The sequence below is a fragment of the Chaetura pelagica genome, unplaced genomic scaffold, assembly GCF_000747805.2.
Source record: "Chaetura pelagica isolate M959 unplaced genomic scaffold, ChaPel_1.0 scaffold32, whole genome shotgun sequence".
Lineage (NCBI taxonomy): Eukaryota > Metazoa > Chordata > Aves > Apodiformes > Apodidae > Chaetura > Chaetura pelagica.
In genome coordinates this window covers 496,763-513,307 of record NW_009952368.1, presented here as the reverse complement: position 1 = coordinate 513,307, position 16,545 = coordinate 496,763, and the positions used below count along the sequence as shown (strand labels likewise).

The window sequence follows — 16,545 nt, the reverse complement described above, 5'->3', positions numbered from 1 at the left end:
CCATTATCCTTCCTTTTCTCCCAGCAAAAGAGTTATTATTTTTTTGCCTAGGGTGCACTGCAAGCAAAGTTATTGCACGCGGGGAGGGGGGTTACAGGTTTGCTGGGGTGCAGTCCCTCCTGTGAAAAGCTCTTGGAAGGGCTTGGCCTGTTTCCCAAGGCAAGAGTAAATTTGTCTCCTGATAACAACTTAAATGGGCAAATGCTGTAAAAATGCTGCAACCTCTGCTCACGTGTGCCTTCCTTCCCTTTCCTCTTCTGCATGGACTGCTGTGTCTAGCTTTTTTCTCTGTGGATATGTGCTGCTTTTTCTTTACTTCTGCATTGATGTATTTCCCAAGGAGTGCAAACTGCAGGCACTGAGTGCGAAGCTGGACTTCACCTCCCTGCTGCGGGGGGTGAAACACCCACAGGGCTGTTGGCACGTTTGTGCACACTCGTGGGTGTGTTTTGGGTGGAAGTGTGTACACGTTTGTGAAGGGTGCTCAGAAACACACCTTTAGAACACGCAGCTGTGTGCCTGTGTTTTTGCTGGGTGCTTTGCCTGCCTGCCCATGCCTGCAGCCCTGCACAGCTCTGTAGCTGGGAAGCAGCTGCTTTTCAAAGCTGGCCCTGGGAGGGATTCTTAGGACACATACTTCAGTCTTTATGCACTGTGCATTGGGACTTCTGCTGCTGATATTAAAAAAAGCAACAACAACAGCAGAAAATTCTCATTACTTCCTCCTTTTCTTCATAATGTGTCTTTGTAAGCGTTGCACAGGGCAGCTCAGACAGGAATCAGGAAGTTCCAGCGCTGCACAGCTCGGGGATGTTTTTCCAGCCTCACTCACACAACTGGGGGCTGTCACCTATGGTTCAAAGCAAACAGGGAGTGACTCCACGTTTTGGAGGCCAGAGCCCTCCTCTGAGTGGGGGAGCAGAGCTCCAGGCTCTAGAGCCGTGGTGCGAAGAGGCTCCTTCTCATCACCCTGCCAGGCTAGGTCTGATGAGGGAGAGGGACAACAGGTCTCAAGTTGGAGTGATCTGCTCCAGAAGGGACTGCCCAAAGCATGTCCCTGTCTGTGCAACCTGAATGAGTCTCCTTTGGAAATCCTGAATCCTAGTTCTGTGCATGTGGGGCCCCAGATCCTGTCTGATGCTGGAAAGCACTGGGCTTCAGCCACAGGACTTCAATCCAACTCTGGATCTAGAGTAGGAGTTAAATTGGAAATGCTTGATGGCTCTGATCTGTATTTCCATAAGGATAGCAGTGCATAACCAGGCTCCCAGCTCCTTTCAGAGATTCTCCAACTTAAACCTTCATGATCATGCTCTGCAACTGATTTCCTATGTAAATCCACCAGTGAGTCCCTTCTCACTTGATTAGAGTTGCCTTCAGGTTAAAATGCAGTGTTGTTTCAAGCCTGGACTTTGGTGTCTGTGTCAGTTTCTTAGCTGTAAAACAGGTTAATAGCAATCTAGAGATGTGTGGGGGTTTATGTTTTGCTTTTTTTTTGTTGTTTGTTTGGTTTTGCTTGGGTTTGTTGTGTTGGTTTTTTTTTAACTGTGAAATAATCAAATAGTCTGATAACGTAGAATAGAAGGTACTTAGAAATTATTATGCACTCAGCTTTTTGTTTTCTATTAGTGGAGAGACACAGAATTGCTGAAGTCCACATATGATCCCTGTAGTGGTGATTCTTTAGCAGAGGGAGCAGGACGTTGTGGTCTTGAAGCAGAAACAAATGATTTTGTTGCTTGAAGGCACTGGAAAGTCTTACGTAAGCATGAGAACAGTCACAGGAACACTGGCCACGAACGCCATGCAGCATGACACATGGCATGTGTACTAAGTAATTGTTTTAATTAGCAGAAAAAGGAAATGGAAAAGTCATTAATTACAAAACAGGCCTCTGTGTACATGGGTATGACACACACGTAACTCGTACCTGGACGTGTGCTCCAGGACTAAGCATCAGCTTGGACGACCCACCTCTTGGAGCTCCTCAAGCTCTGCTGTGCTTTCTAGCTCTGTTGCACCATCGCTGCCACTCCCTGCCAACCCTCCTGCAGACAGATGAGAACATCCAGAGGCTTCACAGCTGTGTGCTAAGAAAAACTGCATCTAAGCAAACCTCTGGCTGCTGACATTGTAAGGTTTTGCACCATGTGTATCGAGCATTTAATATTTATACTTGGAGCCAGAGGGGGCCTGGGAAGAACCCGACAGAACCTACAACCTTTACATTTGCTGCCATCGTTAAAAACAAAGTGTCTAATGTTTCTACGAGGAGTTGGAGGTGTTTTTGGCTTCCTTGCCCCTTCAGAAACCCACAGTCTAGGTTTCTTCTCTCCAACTGGCTTTAAACACAACCCCACCTCGCGAATGTGATCTCCAGGAGGTGCAGTGCCGGGGGCGTGAGGGCTGGACGCTCGGCAGCTTGGCAGACCTTGCTGACATGTTTGGTTTGCAGCAGGGGTGTTTTTTGTTCCCATGCGCCTACGCTGGGACTTTTCCAAGACACCAGAATAGTGCCACCACACACAACCTGCCTCTGGGAGGAAAAGCAGTGAGGTCCTGTGCCCTCCTTTCTCTCTCTCCCTATAAAGTAGTTGCCACAGAATAGACCCCAGTGACCACTTAGATTAATCACAAGCCTGAATCCCCTAGGACACCTGGTTCTGCTTTTCCCATTTAAAGAAGCTAATTTAAATTCCAGCCACCAAGCCAGGATCCTTTCTCCCTGCTGAAGCAGGAGGACTCATTGCAAAAACCAGACTGTGTTCTGCATGGAGAAGCCTGTGGATCCCACAGCCCACTTCAAATTTGCCTTCTCCTTCCCCTGATTTGCTTCATTGAAATCTGTAAGACCAAGTCCTGTCTGGAAATACAGTGTGTTCCTTCACCAAGTAAGACTGTATTCAGGAGCAGTTACTTCTCTATTTCAGGTTTGGGTTTTTTCCATTGTGTGAACTGGGGTCATTCGACGTTTTTTTGGTAGAGCAACCCAAGAAGCTGTGGTCAGGAATCCAGCAGAAGGTGGTGACAATCATTACTGTTGTCACCCATCTGCATCAGCAAGCCAGACATGGTCAGAGCCTGCCAGTGCATTTCCAAGGGAAATGGAGGCAGTGTTAGAACTGAGACTTGGGAAACTCACCTTCACTTTCTTCCTGGCTCTGTCCCCATGAGTTAGGAGAAGCCACTTCCCACCCTTTGGCTTCCTAATCTCTTTGGAGGTGTCCACTCCGTTAAGCAGAGATAGGTGGGCATTTCCTAATGCTTAGCACCTCCCACATGGGGAATCTAGATGCTCCCGTGAGTTTGCTGTACATGTGTTTCCCTAGATAACTTCTACAAAAGTTGACTTCAGGAATAAATCCCATCTCAGGGCCTGAAAGCTTCCTGGGAGTATTTCAAGCCATGCTCAGCTCTGCAACAGGGTTTCTCATAAGAGAAATGGGATGGGATGACACGTGCTGAGGCAGAGCTCAGTGTTTGGTTGCTTGTGCCTTACATGTCAGGACACTGTTGGATTGGACAGGCAGTCCCATGGCTGCTGTGTTAGCCCAGGCCTGACACTGCCCCTGGGTCTGACAGAGCTCATGTTCAGAGCAGTCATTCTGCACCTTGACAGTGAACCCCAACAGTTCATCAATCAGCCAGTGCCTGGCTGGGAAAGAGGTGCCAGTGGTGCCATGAGTACAACAAACACAACATGCTGCTCCTTCCCAGCCTTGCTGGGGATTGAGGGCACTGTGCCACCACAGACAGCATTCCAGGGAAGATTCCCCTATAGTACCTATAAAGCATATTTAGTCCAGGAATGGCCCAGCCCCATCATATCCATCCTAGAACAAAAAAACCTGAAAAAGATATTACAGACCCAGTGGCCATTGCTCTCCTGGAAAGCCTTATCAAGGCTGGTAGCACAAAATTGTGCCTGATTCTAGTTTGACTGGAAAAGCTTCTACAGAGAGAGCAGGATGGAGGGGCTGTCAGCACTCACCAAGCAGCTCAGGAAGCACAAGGACTGTGAGCCTATTGTTCACTTAAATCTCCCCCTTGCTTCTCCCCTCCATCCCAAGCTCTCAGTTTTATAAAAGACCATTACAAAAAAAGGAACTTTTTGAAGCTTATCAGTGAGGTTTTGCTCTCTAATACATCATATCTTAAACACATATTCCCTAATGGCCTGTCCATGGGACTGCATTCCAGCTGGAAGGGCTGCCAGGCAGCTGGGATGGGCTTTACTGTGGGGTGGGAATCTGCTTGGGGACTAAAAGCCCCGATTCCTAAGGGAATGAGTCTGTGTGTGTCTGTCCATCTGCCCCAGCCATATTTGAGCCTACTATCTGTTCAAACTAAATACAATCCAGAGGTGTGGGGAACAGGATTGAAGCAGCCCCAGAGCTGTGAGGTGGGGGTGGGTGTAAAGGTGGGCTGGTGGCTCAGTGGAGCCAGCCTTATCTTCCTGACTGCAATGCTGTGCCTCCTGCACTTGCTCTCCTCCTCTGTGTTCCACAGTCTCATCCAGAAGATCCCTGGGATGCTCTTCTCAGTTTCTTCCCCACATCAAGTCTTTCCTTTGTTGCACCAGACTGACAACAAAAAACTTCAGGGGTTTGGATTATTTAGCTCATCTCTTGAACTTTATAGGCCAGCCTGCCTAATACCCAGGCTCCATCTCACCAGTTTTGGCATATTCTGAGCCTTTTCTCAGGCTTCTGCATAGCCTGGCAGGCTGTTCCACTGCTGTGATATTTTGGATTTATGTCCAATTCCAGAGGAATCAAAAGAGGAGTTGCACAGGGTGGGCACTCAGATGGAACAGAGGGTGGTGAGGTAGGAGCTGAGGGAGATTTAGGGCAAAAAAGCATAGACCAAGGTTAGCAAGGGTCTAGAGACCAATGCTATGGTCTGTTCCACGCAGGCTTATTTCTGGGAAAGCCACTTCATCTGGAAAAGGCAGCTAAAGCCTGAGGGAAGTGCATTTATGCATGTAAATAAATAAAATGGTATTTATCCATCTCCTCAGGTGTGCTGTGAGTGTGAATGTTTGCAAAGCTGTGAGATCCTTAGTTGAAAGGTGCTGTGAAAGTGCAAAGCATTATTAATATCCTTTACCTTACTCATAGCAGGGTATGCATTCATTCTGGGGAATTTCTGGACATAAACCAGACAGCTGCAGAATGACATTTCTTGAAAGCATCTATGATTTATTTTCTGCTCTTTAATTCCATTTTCTATTGAACACACATTTGTCATAGGACTGTTGTTCCACGGGGCCTTTTAAGTCCCAAACAGACTTGGGGACCTGATCCTTAGCTGGTATAAATTTGCCCCAACTTCACTGTAGCTATTTGCTGATTTACACCAGAAAAGGACCCCAGTCCAAGCCTTTTAATTGAATTTCCATAGTGCAGCAAGTTTTGGTGTAAAATCCAAGTGGTTTTAATGACAGATAAGACTCTCCCTGTAACTAACTGTCTGGCTGGAGTTCTGTAGGATCTCTTGAAGCCACTGGGCGTCAGGTCCTGGGAATGATACTGTTTTTGCAGAAACTTGAGTCCCTGGATAGGTTCCCTGGCTCTGCCTTTTCCATTTTGTTTTAAACACGTTCAGCTTTAGAGTCTGGGCCTGGAAGCTGGGAGGGCTGGTGTGGTTCTTTCACGTTGCACGGATTTTTGTGAAAACAAAACAAAAATAGCTTAGTGGATTTGAACCTTTTTTCCTTCTTTTTTTCCTTTTAATTTTTTTTTTTCCCCTTCTTTTTTTGAGAGGGAGAGCTGGAAACTTGCACTAGCTGAGTGAACACATTGTTTCAATAGCAATGCCTGAAAGGCTAACTATTATATTTAACCCTTCTCACCATTGCAAAGTCATGCTCAGAGCTAAGTCTCATCCTGACAACATAAGCGTGGCTGCCTCTATCTGTGCCCACACCTTAATTCCTAATCCATACTATCCTGGGAAAATGGAGGCAAAGGGGCTCATCTGAGGTGTGCAAAACCTGGGTTAAAGCTGGGCTGAGTTGCATGCACATCATCCTTTCAGGCTGGCATTTGGCAACCTTAATGTATGCTACAAGGAAACTCATTCCAAGAGGTTTTGAGTGATAATTTTGACCAGGTTTAGCCAAACTTCTCTGGAGAACCAAGCCTTGATCCTGTGAAGCTCAAGGAGCCATAACATTGCAGCCTGGTCAGCACATCTGGTTGTAACAGTGTCACTTCTTGGTAGAAAAACCTTCCAGTGATGCATTTTACACTGTTCTTGTGACACTGTGAGCAAAGCAGGCTCCTCCTCTGTGACAAAGCTGCTCCATCTGGAAGAGGAGGAAGAGAAGGATGATCATGTCTCCAGCTGATGGCCTATTTGTTTACTCAAAATATGCTGATGCATCTGAATCAGCCAACCCATTTGTATCAGAGAAAACTGAAAATGTTCTGCTAGGAATTTTTTGCCCCAATTTGAAAATAATTTTTCTTTTGGAAAGTTAATTGCTACCTTTCTTTTTAACAGGATCACCATGTAAGTGACATTTCCATCATGTCAAAACTGTTTCTGATTAAGCAAACCAAAATATACACGAGCACCTTGATTGATGGAAATTCCTGAGGTTTTTCCTCTCTCTCAGTGCAGAACTCCTGTGTTTTTTAGAAAATATTTCCCAAAGCATTGCTCTAATAGCTCTAGCTGAAATACTTCTGAAGGGTATCCCAGGGGAGAAATGAAAGTCAGAGCCTGGCTGCAAAGAGGACATGGGAAAAACCAGTGGTTGCCTCAGACCTCATCTCTGCTCTCCTGATTTCAGTCCCTGATATCTCAGCAGCCAGAGCTCTGGGTGTGCTCAGATGAAATTAGGATTTGCACGACAAGTTTCCAGCAAGGAAAACACCATCCATGCAACCAGCAGATCATTGAAAATGATGCCAGCTGCTGAGGACTGAGCTTGGGGATGAAGGTCCCCAGCAGCACCAGGCTCTGAGCCAGTTTCCAGCCCTGCTGCTCCTTGCCTGGCCATGGGAGTAGGGACAGGACTCCCTTCTGGGGACAGCAGGGCCAGGGCTGCCACCTCCTGCCCTCCCTCCCAGATGTCCCATCCCACTCTGTGCGAGGCTGAAGCCATAGTGGTTTGTTTATCAGCCTGATGTATTTGCAGTGGGGTTTGTGGTTTCTAGTAAAAAGGGAAAAAAACAAATAAGTGAAATAAAAATAAAAACAAGCAGATTATACGAGCTCTATTTCCCCCCATTCCTCTCTCTTCCCTCCTCCTCTTTTTCTCTCTCTCCTCCCCTCCCCTTCCCTCTCCTGTCCCTTCTGTTTTCCCTTTCATGCCAATAACTCCAGGGCTGTAATTTCAAAGCTGCAGCAGCTTTCCCAGCGCTGGGAGGGACGTGCGAGTGCCCGGGATGTTCCCACAGGGAGCTGTGCCCTGCAGCCCAGGGACCCCCAGCACTGCTCCCTCCCTGCCAGCAGCATGGGCAGAGGGGCACTTGGAATTCCACTGGAGAGGGTGCTTTTTCCCATTTTCCCCCTCCTTAAAATAGCTTCTTCATCGTGTGTGTCAAAGTCCTCGGCCACCCTGAGTGTGGGAGTCACCATTTATTTTCTGTGAAGTGACCAAAGGGTTCATCTCACCCTCCTTTTCTGCACATGGTGGTGCTGGGAGAAGAGAAAGGGAGTCTCCTTTGGGTGGGCTGAGTGGCACCCACAGGGGGCACTGACTGTGCTTCATGATCAGGATGTGTCAGGCTCAAGCATTGCCCAAACAACTAGTCTCCAGGCTGTTGCCCTTGTGAGGGGGCTAAGGGAGCACAGGAGCTATGGGAGGGGATAAGGGATGGATCTGCACAACTCCAAGCCAGTGGGACCAAGATACAAAGATAGATTCTTGCAAGTTTCTGGGAAGAGTTTATTTTGAAGGCTTCGTGCCTGTTGCCTTTTGTCATTAGATCCCTCCCACGAGGCAGTTAGGAGAGCAGGATGGGGCAGTAATATGAATTCTGGCCTCACCAAAAGTTAAGTTGTCCCAATGAGAATCCCACATTCTGCAAGGGAAGATAAAGATGAGACTGTGGGAGAAGATGGGCATGGCTGGCTTGTTTTATGGGCATCAGAAGGGCAGAGGATTTGGGAAGACTCAGTAAGACATGAGCCAGAATTATACTATTAAAAGCAATAAAAATTGACACAAATACTTTTACTATTGAATTTTGTATTGAAGATGAAAGAATGAACTTCTAATACTTTCAGGATTTGATTAAGGAGCCAAGAGCAAATCCTCTGTACAAACACAGACACAATGTTAACCACCTTCCTGGAGTTTGGTGTCATATTTTTAGGGACAGACACAGACAGGGTGGGCAGATTCTGAGCATTTTTTACTGCTTTCAGAATGCAAGATTCCACATGACATCTGGCAGGCAGCTAGGGCCCCTACTGCATGAGCCCTACTCACAAACTGGTCTTATTTCTTACTGGTTTTATAGCGTCCCTGAATTCACCGGACACTCTGGGTGATATCTCATTAGAAATCTCCTTTCCCTGTCCTCAAATACTGTATTCTAGCTAAAATAACCAGCTGATACTGAGCCACCCTCTGCCCTGCATCCACTGCAGGGTCACATCCTGTCCAGCAGTGCAGGATGGGCACCTTTGACTCTCAACAAGACACTACCGGGTGCAAATAAATGTGGGAGAACCCAACTGTCATGTCAGATTTCCTCTGTTTTGCAGCTTTCTGGGCTATGCACGCTCTAAATGTGAAGGCTTTTCTTTGAGTTGTAGTTTTCTGTTGGGAGAAATTATATGCAGAGAAGGAACAGAGTTCATGTTGAAGGGACCTACAGAAATGGCTGTGGTATTTTCAACAAACTGTTCATTTTTGAGAAACACAAAGGTTCTTGCATAAAAAAGGTTGCTTGAAAAAAGAATTTGCTTTTCCAAAAGTATTAAAAAACAAGTTCCAGCATGAAAGAAGGTCAGAATTTATACAGTTTAAAAAATCCAATTTTTTGTTCAAAACATGGTTGTAAACTAGAATGCAAACAGCAATAGAAGACAGAAAATTAACAAGGTATTGATATATTATTTTTTTCTTGCCTCATCTGCATATTTTCATTTTACAGTGGAATTTCTAATTTCAAGTGAAATCTCTTCATTTTATAGTGCAGTTTCAAAACTATGAGCTCTTTGGATAGGAAAACATTTCCCATCCCCATGGCTGCTATTCCTGTTCAAAGTATCTTATACTTGTTGTGTTCCCTGTTCCTTCTTCCCCTCCTGTTCTGGTACATACAAGATCTTCCTCTGTCTTTACAGGCCCTCCTGTTGCAGGGACACAAAATGTGAACAAGACAACAGAACAGCAACGGCCCCAGCCAGGTAATGGTTGATTTTGTCCCCACTGCATTTGCTGAGTGGTTAGATCTGCACTAGAATAAATGTGTGAGCAGCACCAGGTGGGCACAGGACAAACAGGCAGAGCCTGGCAGGGAAGTCACAGAGTAAGGAGTCAAGTGTGACCGAGCAGTGACAGCAAAGGCTTCAAACCATTTCTGTTGTAGTGTGTTGGCCTTCCCTGTTCAAAAGCAAGTGTGTCCAGCAGCTGGATCCCTTTTGAAGCACCAGGACGTGCTGTGCAATGGGCAGTGCAGCAGCCACGGGCAGGGAGCTGCTGTGCTGCAGTGGGAGGTTCTGCTCTGTGCTCTTCACCTCTGCTGCAGCCCTGCAAGAGGGAAGTGTCTCCAAACAGACCAACGAGGCTTCCCCTCTGTCAAAGAAAACCAAATAAGAAAAGCAGACCCTGTTGTGCAGCAAGCAGTAGTGTTTCCTGCTGGTTTCCCAAAGGGCCTTTGAAAAGCTAAATACCACCTTCTCTGCTTTGCACAGCTGCTTTCTATCCCCCCTTTTTTGTTAGGGGGTTGGTTCTTTTGGCATGGATTCAATCCACGAGCAAATGCTATAGATCCAAATCACCAAAACCAGAGAGAAGCAAAGGAGAAGTGTAGAAATTAGGGCTGAGGAGGCCCCACAAAAAGGGAAGGAATTCATTCCTAACAAATGCATTGTGGGGTATTCAAGCAACACTCAGTCTCATTGGAGCCAGTGACAAAACTCCTGTTGCTCCCACTTTTTAGTGGTCTCTTGCTTCAGTCAGGGAGAGCTGGGTGAACATTTCGTTGACCTGAGAGAGAAGCAAGCTGGACTGCTAACAAGTGGATTTGAAAATTTCATCTGCTGTCTTGCTCTTTTTATGAAGAGAAATAGATATGCTCCTGATTTGTTACTGCTCTACTATCCCACATTTCTTTTTCACATTTGTGTTTTCTAGCTGACACATAAGTGTAGGGTATGTCCAAAGAGATTATGATCTTTGAAAGCAAGTCTGAAACCAGTGCCAGAACCACTGTGCCATGTTGGATTCCATAAATAATTGGTGGTTGTTTGCTAAAAAAAGAAATAAGAAACACATCAAGTCTATTCCAGGCCCTAGGAGAAGAGGCAGTTTGAGTAAAGAAAGAAAGTTAAAATCTGAACTGGTTTCTAGAATAAACAATAATGAACTGTTGTTTCTTTTTGATGAAACTTTTTTAAAATAACTTTTGTTCTTGTTTGTTTTTTTAGATCCTTATCAAATCCTGGGGCCCACTAGTAGCCGTCTTGCCAATCCAGGTGAGTTCATCTTTCCATATCAGACCACCAATATCAAAGGGGCTCATTTTCCTTCTGACCTACTGCTCCACTCTGTGCTGGGTGGGTAGCTCTGTCACTGGGATAGGCTGTGGGAGCCACTGACCTGAGCTGTGCTTTCACAAGTGCTTTTGCAAAGAGCCTTACAGGAAAGTGGTGCAACAGTATCTTTGTCAGGACAAAATCTCCATCCTGAATGGTCTCACCCCAAACCAGCATTCTCTAAGAAGAGCTGTACAGGGGACTTGGATGCTGGTCTCTCAGATTTGCAGTACACATTAGTTTTTTTACTCTCTGCTATGGACTGGCAGAATGGAAGACACAAAACATCTCTGAAAGTCACCAAATAACAACTATCCCTACCAGGTCATTTGCAGAAAACAATCCCTGACTTTGGGGATTAAGACCTGGAGTAAAACTTACTTGAACTAAACAAATGTGTGTACACTGAGTGCTTGTAAGGAGGAATCCTGGTAAGGCTCTTTGCTATTAGTGTAGCTGTGAGTAACACTGGGAGTCATCCAGTCTGGGGTAACTCCAATAACATCCAGTTTATGTAACTCCACCAACTGGAAAGAAAACTGTAGGTATCCAAAATATCCAGGGTGAGCAGTGAGCAACTGAGAGCTAAAAGCCACCGTGTCACCCATTCAGTGAAAAGCTCTGCAGAGCAGTGTGCTCGGGGAAAAGCCTGTTTATGAATAGCCCCAAGAATCTAAGGCCAAAGGCAACCATTATGAAATCTAATCTGACCTCAAAATCCTGAACAGAACAAAGGGTTGACTAACTTGTTTGCTGGGAACAGTTTATCCATTCCTACACAAGAGTTTCTAAGGCTTGAAGGAGCAGTTCCCAGTAAAGATCGAGATAGTCCTTCTGTTTCCTGCCTTTGTCTTTGCTTTTGAGCAGGAAACACAATGTCATTTCCTTTCCTCTTTGGCTTGCTCCTGGCAGGGAGCGGGCAGATCCAACTGTGGCAGTTCCTGCTGGAGTTGCTGTCGGACAGTTCCAACGCCAGCTGCATCACGTGGGAAGGGACCAACGGGGAGTTCAAGATGACGGACCCTGATGAAGTTGCCCGGCGCTGGGGGGAACGCAAGAGCAAACCCAACATGAATTACGACAAGCTGAGCCGAGCCCTCCGATACTACTATGACAAGAACATTATGACCAAAGTGCATGGCAAAAGGTATGCCTACAAATTTGACTTCCATGGCATTGCCCAGGCTCTTCAGCCTCATCCCACTGAATCGTCCATGTACAAGTATCCATCGGATCTCTCCTATATGCAGTCTTACCATGCCCACCAGCAGAAGGTGAACTTTGTACCCCCTCACCCTTCTTCTATGCCTGTCACATCATCCAGTTTCTTTGGAGCAGCCTCACCTTATTGGACCTCCCCTGCAGGAAGCATTTATCCAAACCCCAATGTCCCTCGCCATCCCAACGCCCACGTATCACCACACTTGGGCAGCTATTACTAGATGCTTTTATCTTCAAGTGGCCTTTACCAGTCTGGTTGGACTTCTTCTTTACTTCTGGGATTTTTATGGTCTTTTATGGAAGCCTTAATGGATTATTGTGGCCTTTCTGGGGAAGAATTAAAACTGGATATTGGTTATTCCTGGATCAAACCTTTTACTTTTGTAACTTTGCCTCTTGTGTCTTGGACTGAGAGATGGATGCTTCTTTGGGCCAGTACTCTGCATTTCCTCTGGTTTCTAATGCTTATGTCCTCTGTAGAAATTGACTATGAAGATTGTTCACCATTAGCTTCTTGATGAGACAAATTTTTAAGGATTCAGAGGCTTTTGATAAGACATAGATCCAACTGTGGGTCGTAGGAAAAGATGACTATGTGGGTTTTTTTCTCACTGTGGAGAGGGTAGGCAATTTGACCATTGAGTGGAGGACGTTGGGCTGCAGGGGACCACAACTGGAATCTTAGCTTTAAGGCAGATGAGGATTTTCACCCAACTGGAAATTAAATATATATATATATTCATATATATATATGTACATGTATATTTTAAGAAGTAAAGGGCATTGAAGGAACTCTTCTAGAGTGCACAACTTCATTAGACTGTGTATGAACTCCAGAAACATCAGAAACCAGAACAAAAAGTACCCTAATGTCAAGCACAGACATTCCTTGAAAGCAAAAGTGAAGTAAGATAAGTGACAGCAGGTCCCTGGGCTCTGCCAGAGCCCCAGGGTCACTCACCGCTACCGATTCGCGAACGCTGCGCGTTTGTCAGACCGTCAGCAAAGGGTCAACAAATCAGAAGGCAAATTACTGTATAAATTATGCAGAGTTATTTTTCCCTATATCTCACAGTTTTAAAAGAAAGATTAAATAAAAAACGAGTTGACCTCGGTCGCAAATGCAGGTTTGTTTTGTTTTGTTTTTTTTTACTATCAGCTCAGTTGTTTGTGGGTTGTTTTTGTTGTTTTGTTTGGGTTTTTTTTAATGTAATTTGTACATCTTTTCAATCTGTACATTTGGGCTGTAGCTTTGTACTTTTTGCTAAAAAAAAAATAAAAAATAAGACATGAGTAATGTATCGGTTGGAGACAGCCTTGATCCTGCAATTGGATCCATCATTGACCCCCAGAGTAGCCAGAAACCTTACAGATCTCCCTGGGTTTGTCTAGAGTAGAGACTGTTCTTGTATGAGCTTGTCACAGTTGTCTGCAAATTAACTCCACTTAACTACCATGTTTGCATCAGAGCTGATTGAAAACATGCACCAGCGTTTTCAAGCAGCTATTTAAATATCTTGTGATTCTTTCTCACCAAAATCTTGAACTTTGCAAAGACCTTCGCCACTTCAAAGGTTACCAAATCCTTCTCATAACATCTTTTTGAAAACTTTCACTAGGGGGTTTCGTTTAAGTCGTAAATGTTCAAGAAGTCTCCACCACCTCTAATTTCGCACATGTTAATTTGATGATCCACAAATGGTGGTTTGGTGCCATTCACAGAAGGGTAAGCCACAAGCATTTGTGTTTTAGAACAGATGTCTATGGGAGGGGGGGTGAGAGTTACATGTACAACCTATTAGCTAAGTTGTATTAACTGGCAAGCAATTAACAGGATCACAAATATCTAGTCTAGACACAACCTCTGGGACTCTGTGTGGGTGCAAGATTTGGTCCATGTGCATCCGATTGCAGGATGAGAGCCTGAAACCAGAACATTCTAGTCTGCTCATAACTTTAAACAGAAGCACTGATGCCATTATTTAACAAAATGGAAAAATAAGATCAAGCTAATCAGTTTAGATCTTAGTGCTTTTGGGATGTTTATAAGTAACATTACTGCAATAATCGCAAAGTTTAAGTATGAAGAAATTACCCATGGAAATGGGGCTTTTGCTACTATATATATGCAATGTACTTTTTGGATATTAAAATATATATAATTTTGCAAGTAATCTTGGTGTTTTTTAAAAAATGTATTAAGTGTTACAATGAAACTGTTGTATGAAGAGGATGATGTAAAAAAATGTGACAAAATAAATGGTGGTTTTCTTCTCTAAGGCATCATATTGTCCCACTCTCTCCCTCTCATACCTGCAGATAAAGCATGAACTTTGCCTCTAAATTAAATTTAGCTAAGAAGGAATACAAAGAAGCTCCATGGTAGTGACAAGCAGAATCCTGATCACTATAAAACAATATCCACCTTTTATTCCAGCAAGTTTGTGTCTCTGGAGCTGATGTTTATCAGACCTAATGAAGTGTCTAAATCAGAAACCCAGGCTCCATCTTTTGTCCATGGAGACAGAAAGAGAGAGAAAGTGGTAGAGTAGCCCAAGCTGGAGAAGGGGAAGTGCCTGGCAGGAGGGCAGTGGCAGAGCTGGAGCAGCCCCTTGCCCATGCCCCAGCCAGGGGGTCCCAGCACCTTGCCCAGTGCCAGGACACACAGCGTCCCTGCCAGAGCCACCACTGACCTTGCAGACATCTCTGTCTGGTTGCTCCTCAGGGGACTCCAGAAGTCGCTGACAGAGTGTGCATGTGCATGGATGTGTTACCAGCCTGCTCATGTTTCTCACCTATCCCCAAACCCTAGGGCAAGCCAGGGCTCCAAAGCATTCCTGAGACAGAGTGAGAGGCTGCAAAAACAAGCACTGCCAAGGAATCTTCTGACTGTGTATAAAGGTCAGGCAAAGGCACTTCCTGTATTTTTGCAGACACACGGTGGTCCTGAGAGATAGCTTGATCTTTCTGCCGATGTGATAAACCCTTAGGAACACACAACTGCACAAGTGCACCACTTCCTTCCTCCACACTCAGCCTTTTGTTGCTAAGTTTCTAGTACAATAGCTTGATTAGCAAGCCTGGGCTCTGAAAGCCAGCGGTGTTAGTGTGTTCAGCCACCACAGAGCTCTTCCCCTTGTGTATTCAACCATCGTTTAGTCATAAGAGTGAGTGTTTTTTTGCTTATCTCTATTGTTTTTCACGTTAGTGCAATCCAGATTCATCTGGCCATGCACTATCAATAGAAATACCAAGTATTTCAATTCAGCTTGCCTGCCTGGTTGCCAGTAATAGGAAAATCTAAAGACTTGAGATTGCACAAAAAATGTCTCAAGGCAGAATGTGAAGGTTATCAGAGTGCAAAGATGACTTTGATAGCAAAATTTGGCCAGCAGAATCCTTGGTGAAAAAGAAAAGGCTTTTGAAAACAACCAACATTTTAAGCATCTGTTTCTGGCTGTCCAACCTGCAGCATCTTGAAGGAGTCTGAGATGGGAAGTGATCATCAGCAACCACAGCTCAGGTCTTTTCAGCCTCTCTTCACCCTTCTCTTCAGGGTACTTGCTAGTATTTGCTAATATTTAGCTTTAGACAGAGTTTGCAGTCCACTTCAGGCTGCATTCCCAAGGGGTAAAGAGAGCTTGGGGTGAAGAGCCCTCACACCAGTGTGCCAGACATCCTCAGACTGGTGGGGCACTTCCCAGGCACCTTTCAGCATTTTCATAAGATCTCCATAGTTTTACATTCCTCAGGTAAAGAAGAAGTAATGACATCCAGATCAGAGCAGCCCCTTTGTACCCTAGGGGTGCTCTAGGGGTGATAACAGGGGGAACCCCCTCCCAGCTCAAGTTTCTGGGACACACTGAGAGAATATAAACAAGGAATTTAATAGTACTAATGCTACTTTTTGCTTTTCCCAGGAGGACAAGGCAGATGGAATTCAAGTATTTCAGGCATAAATCAGAAAGTTTACCAAACAGATGGTTGGGATCACATGGTTGTGAGCTGTGAGCCAACGGGGATAGCAGAAAATCTTCTCTGCATTGAGGCCCAGAATTCAAACCTCACCAGGAAACCCCACTCCCATTGCAACTAGTGGTAATTTAGCTGTTAATTTCTAGTGATCCAGTGGGTGCTTCTGTTCTCCCAAAGTTCAAACACTGAATGGGATCTAGCTTAAATATACCAGACTAAAATTAACTTTATGCTTTGCCTTCTATAAATAGATTGCATATTAAGTAGAATTGGTGATGTATTTGCAGTCTCTGAACTCCAGCTTCTTCAGCTGGAATCCTTGTGACTGTTTCTATTTGAGATGTTTCTGCCCCGGTGTCCGTGCATCAGAGGGAGGGAGAACAAGAAGGTTTTCTTGCAGCTTAATTATAGACATGAGGTTTAGAACCTGCTTTTAACTATTTTGAAGGTGGCTTTTTATCCCCAGTAAATCACTGCTTAGAGTCTAGAGGCTGGAGCTTCCAGCTCAAGCACTTGTTGGATGCTCTAAGTTAGGAGAAGCCAAATCCTTCTAGTGTCAAGCAGCTGTGATCACTCCTATCTGTAACCCTCCTGTGCCAGAGCCCACCCTCTTCTATACCTAAGAAC

At 45.0% G+C, this 16,545-nt stretch overlaps 1 protein-coding gene across 3 annotated transcripts in view; it reads left to right on the top strand.

The window, feature by feature from the left end:
- The window catches only part of FLI1 (Fli-1 proto-oncogene, ETS transcription factor), a 77,634-nt gene extending 63,417 nt beyond the window's left edge, over positions 1-14,217 (top strand). For 2 of the 3 annotated variants that reach the window (XM_010008085.1, XM_010008084.1), the window contains exons 6-8: positions 9,310-9,372; positions 10,615-10,662; positions 11,635-14,217. In XM_010008085.1, coding sequence (XP_010006387.1) covers positions 9,310-9,372; positions 10,615-10,662; positions 11,635-12,164 — 641 coding nt within the window. In that variant the 3' untranslated portion in view covers positions 12,165-14,217. Of the gene's footprint in view, positions 1-7,940; positions 8,007-9,309; positions 9,373-10,614; positions 10,663-11,634 lie in introns of all 3 variants that reach the window. The other variant, XM_010008086.1, reaches the window with a different exon arrangement.
- The last annotated feature ends 2,328 nt before the right edge of the window (positions 14,218-16,545 follow it).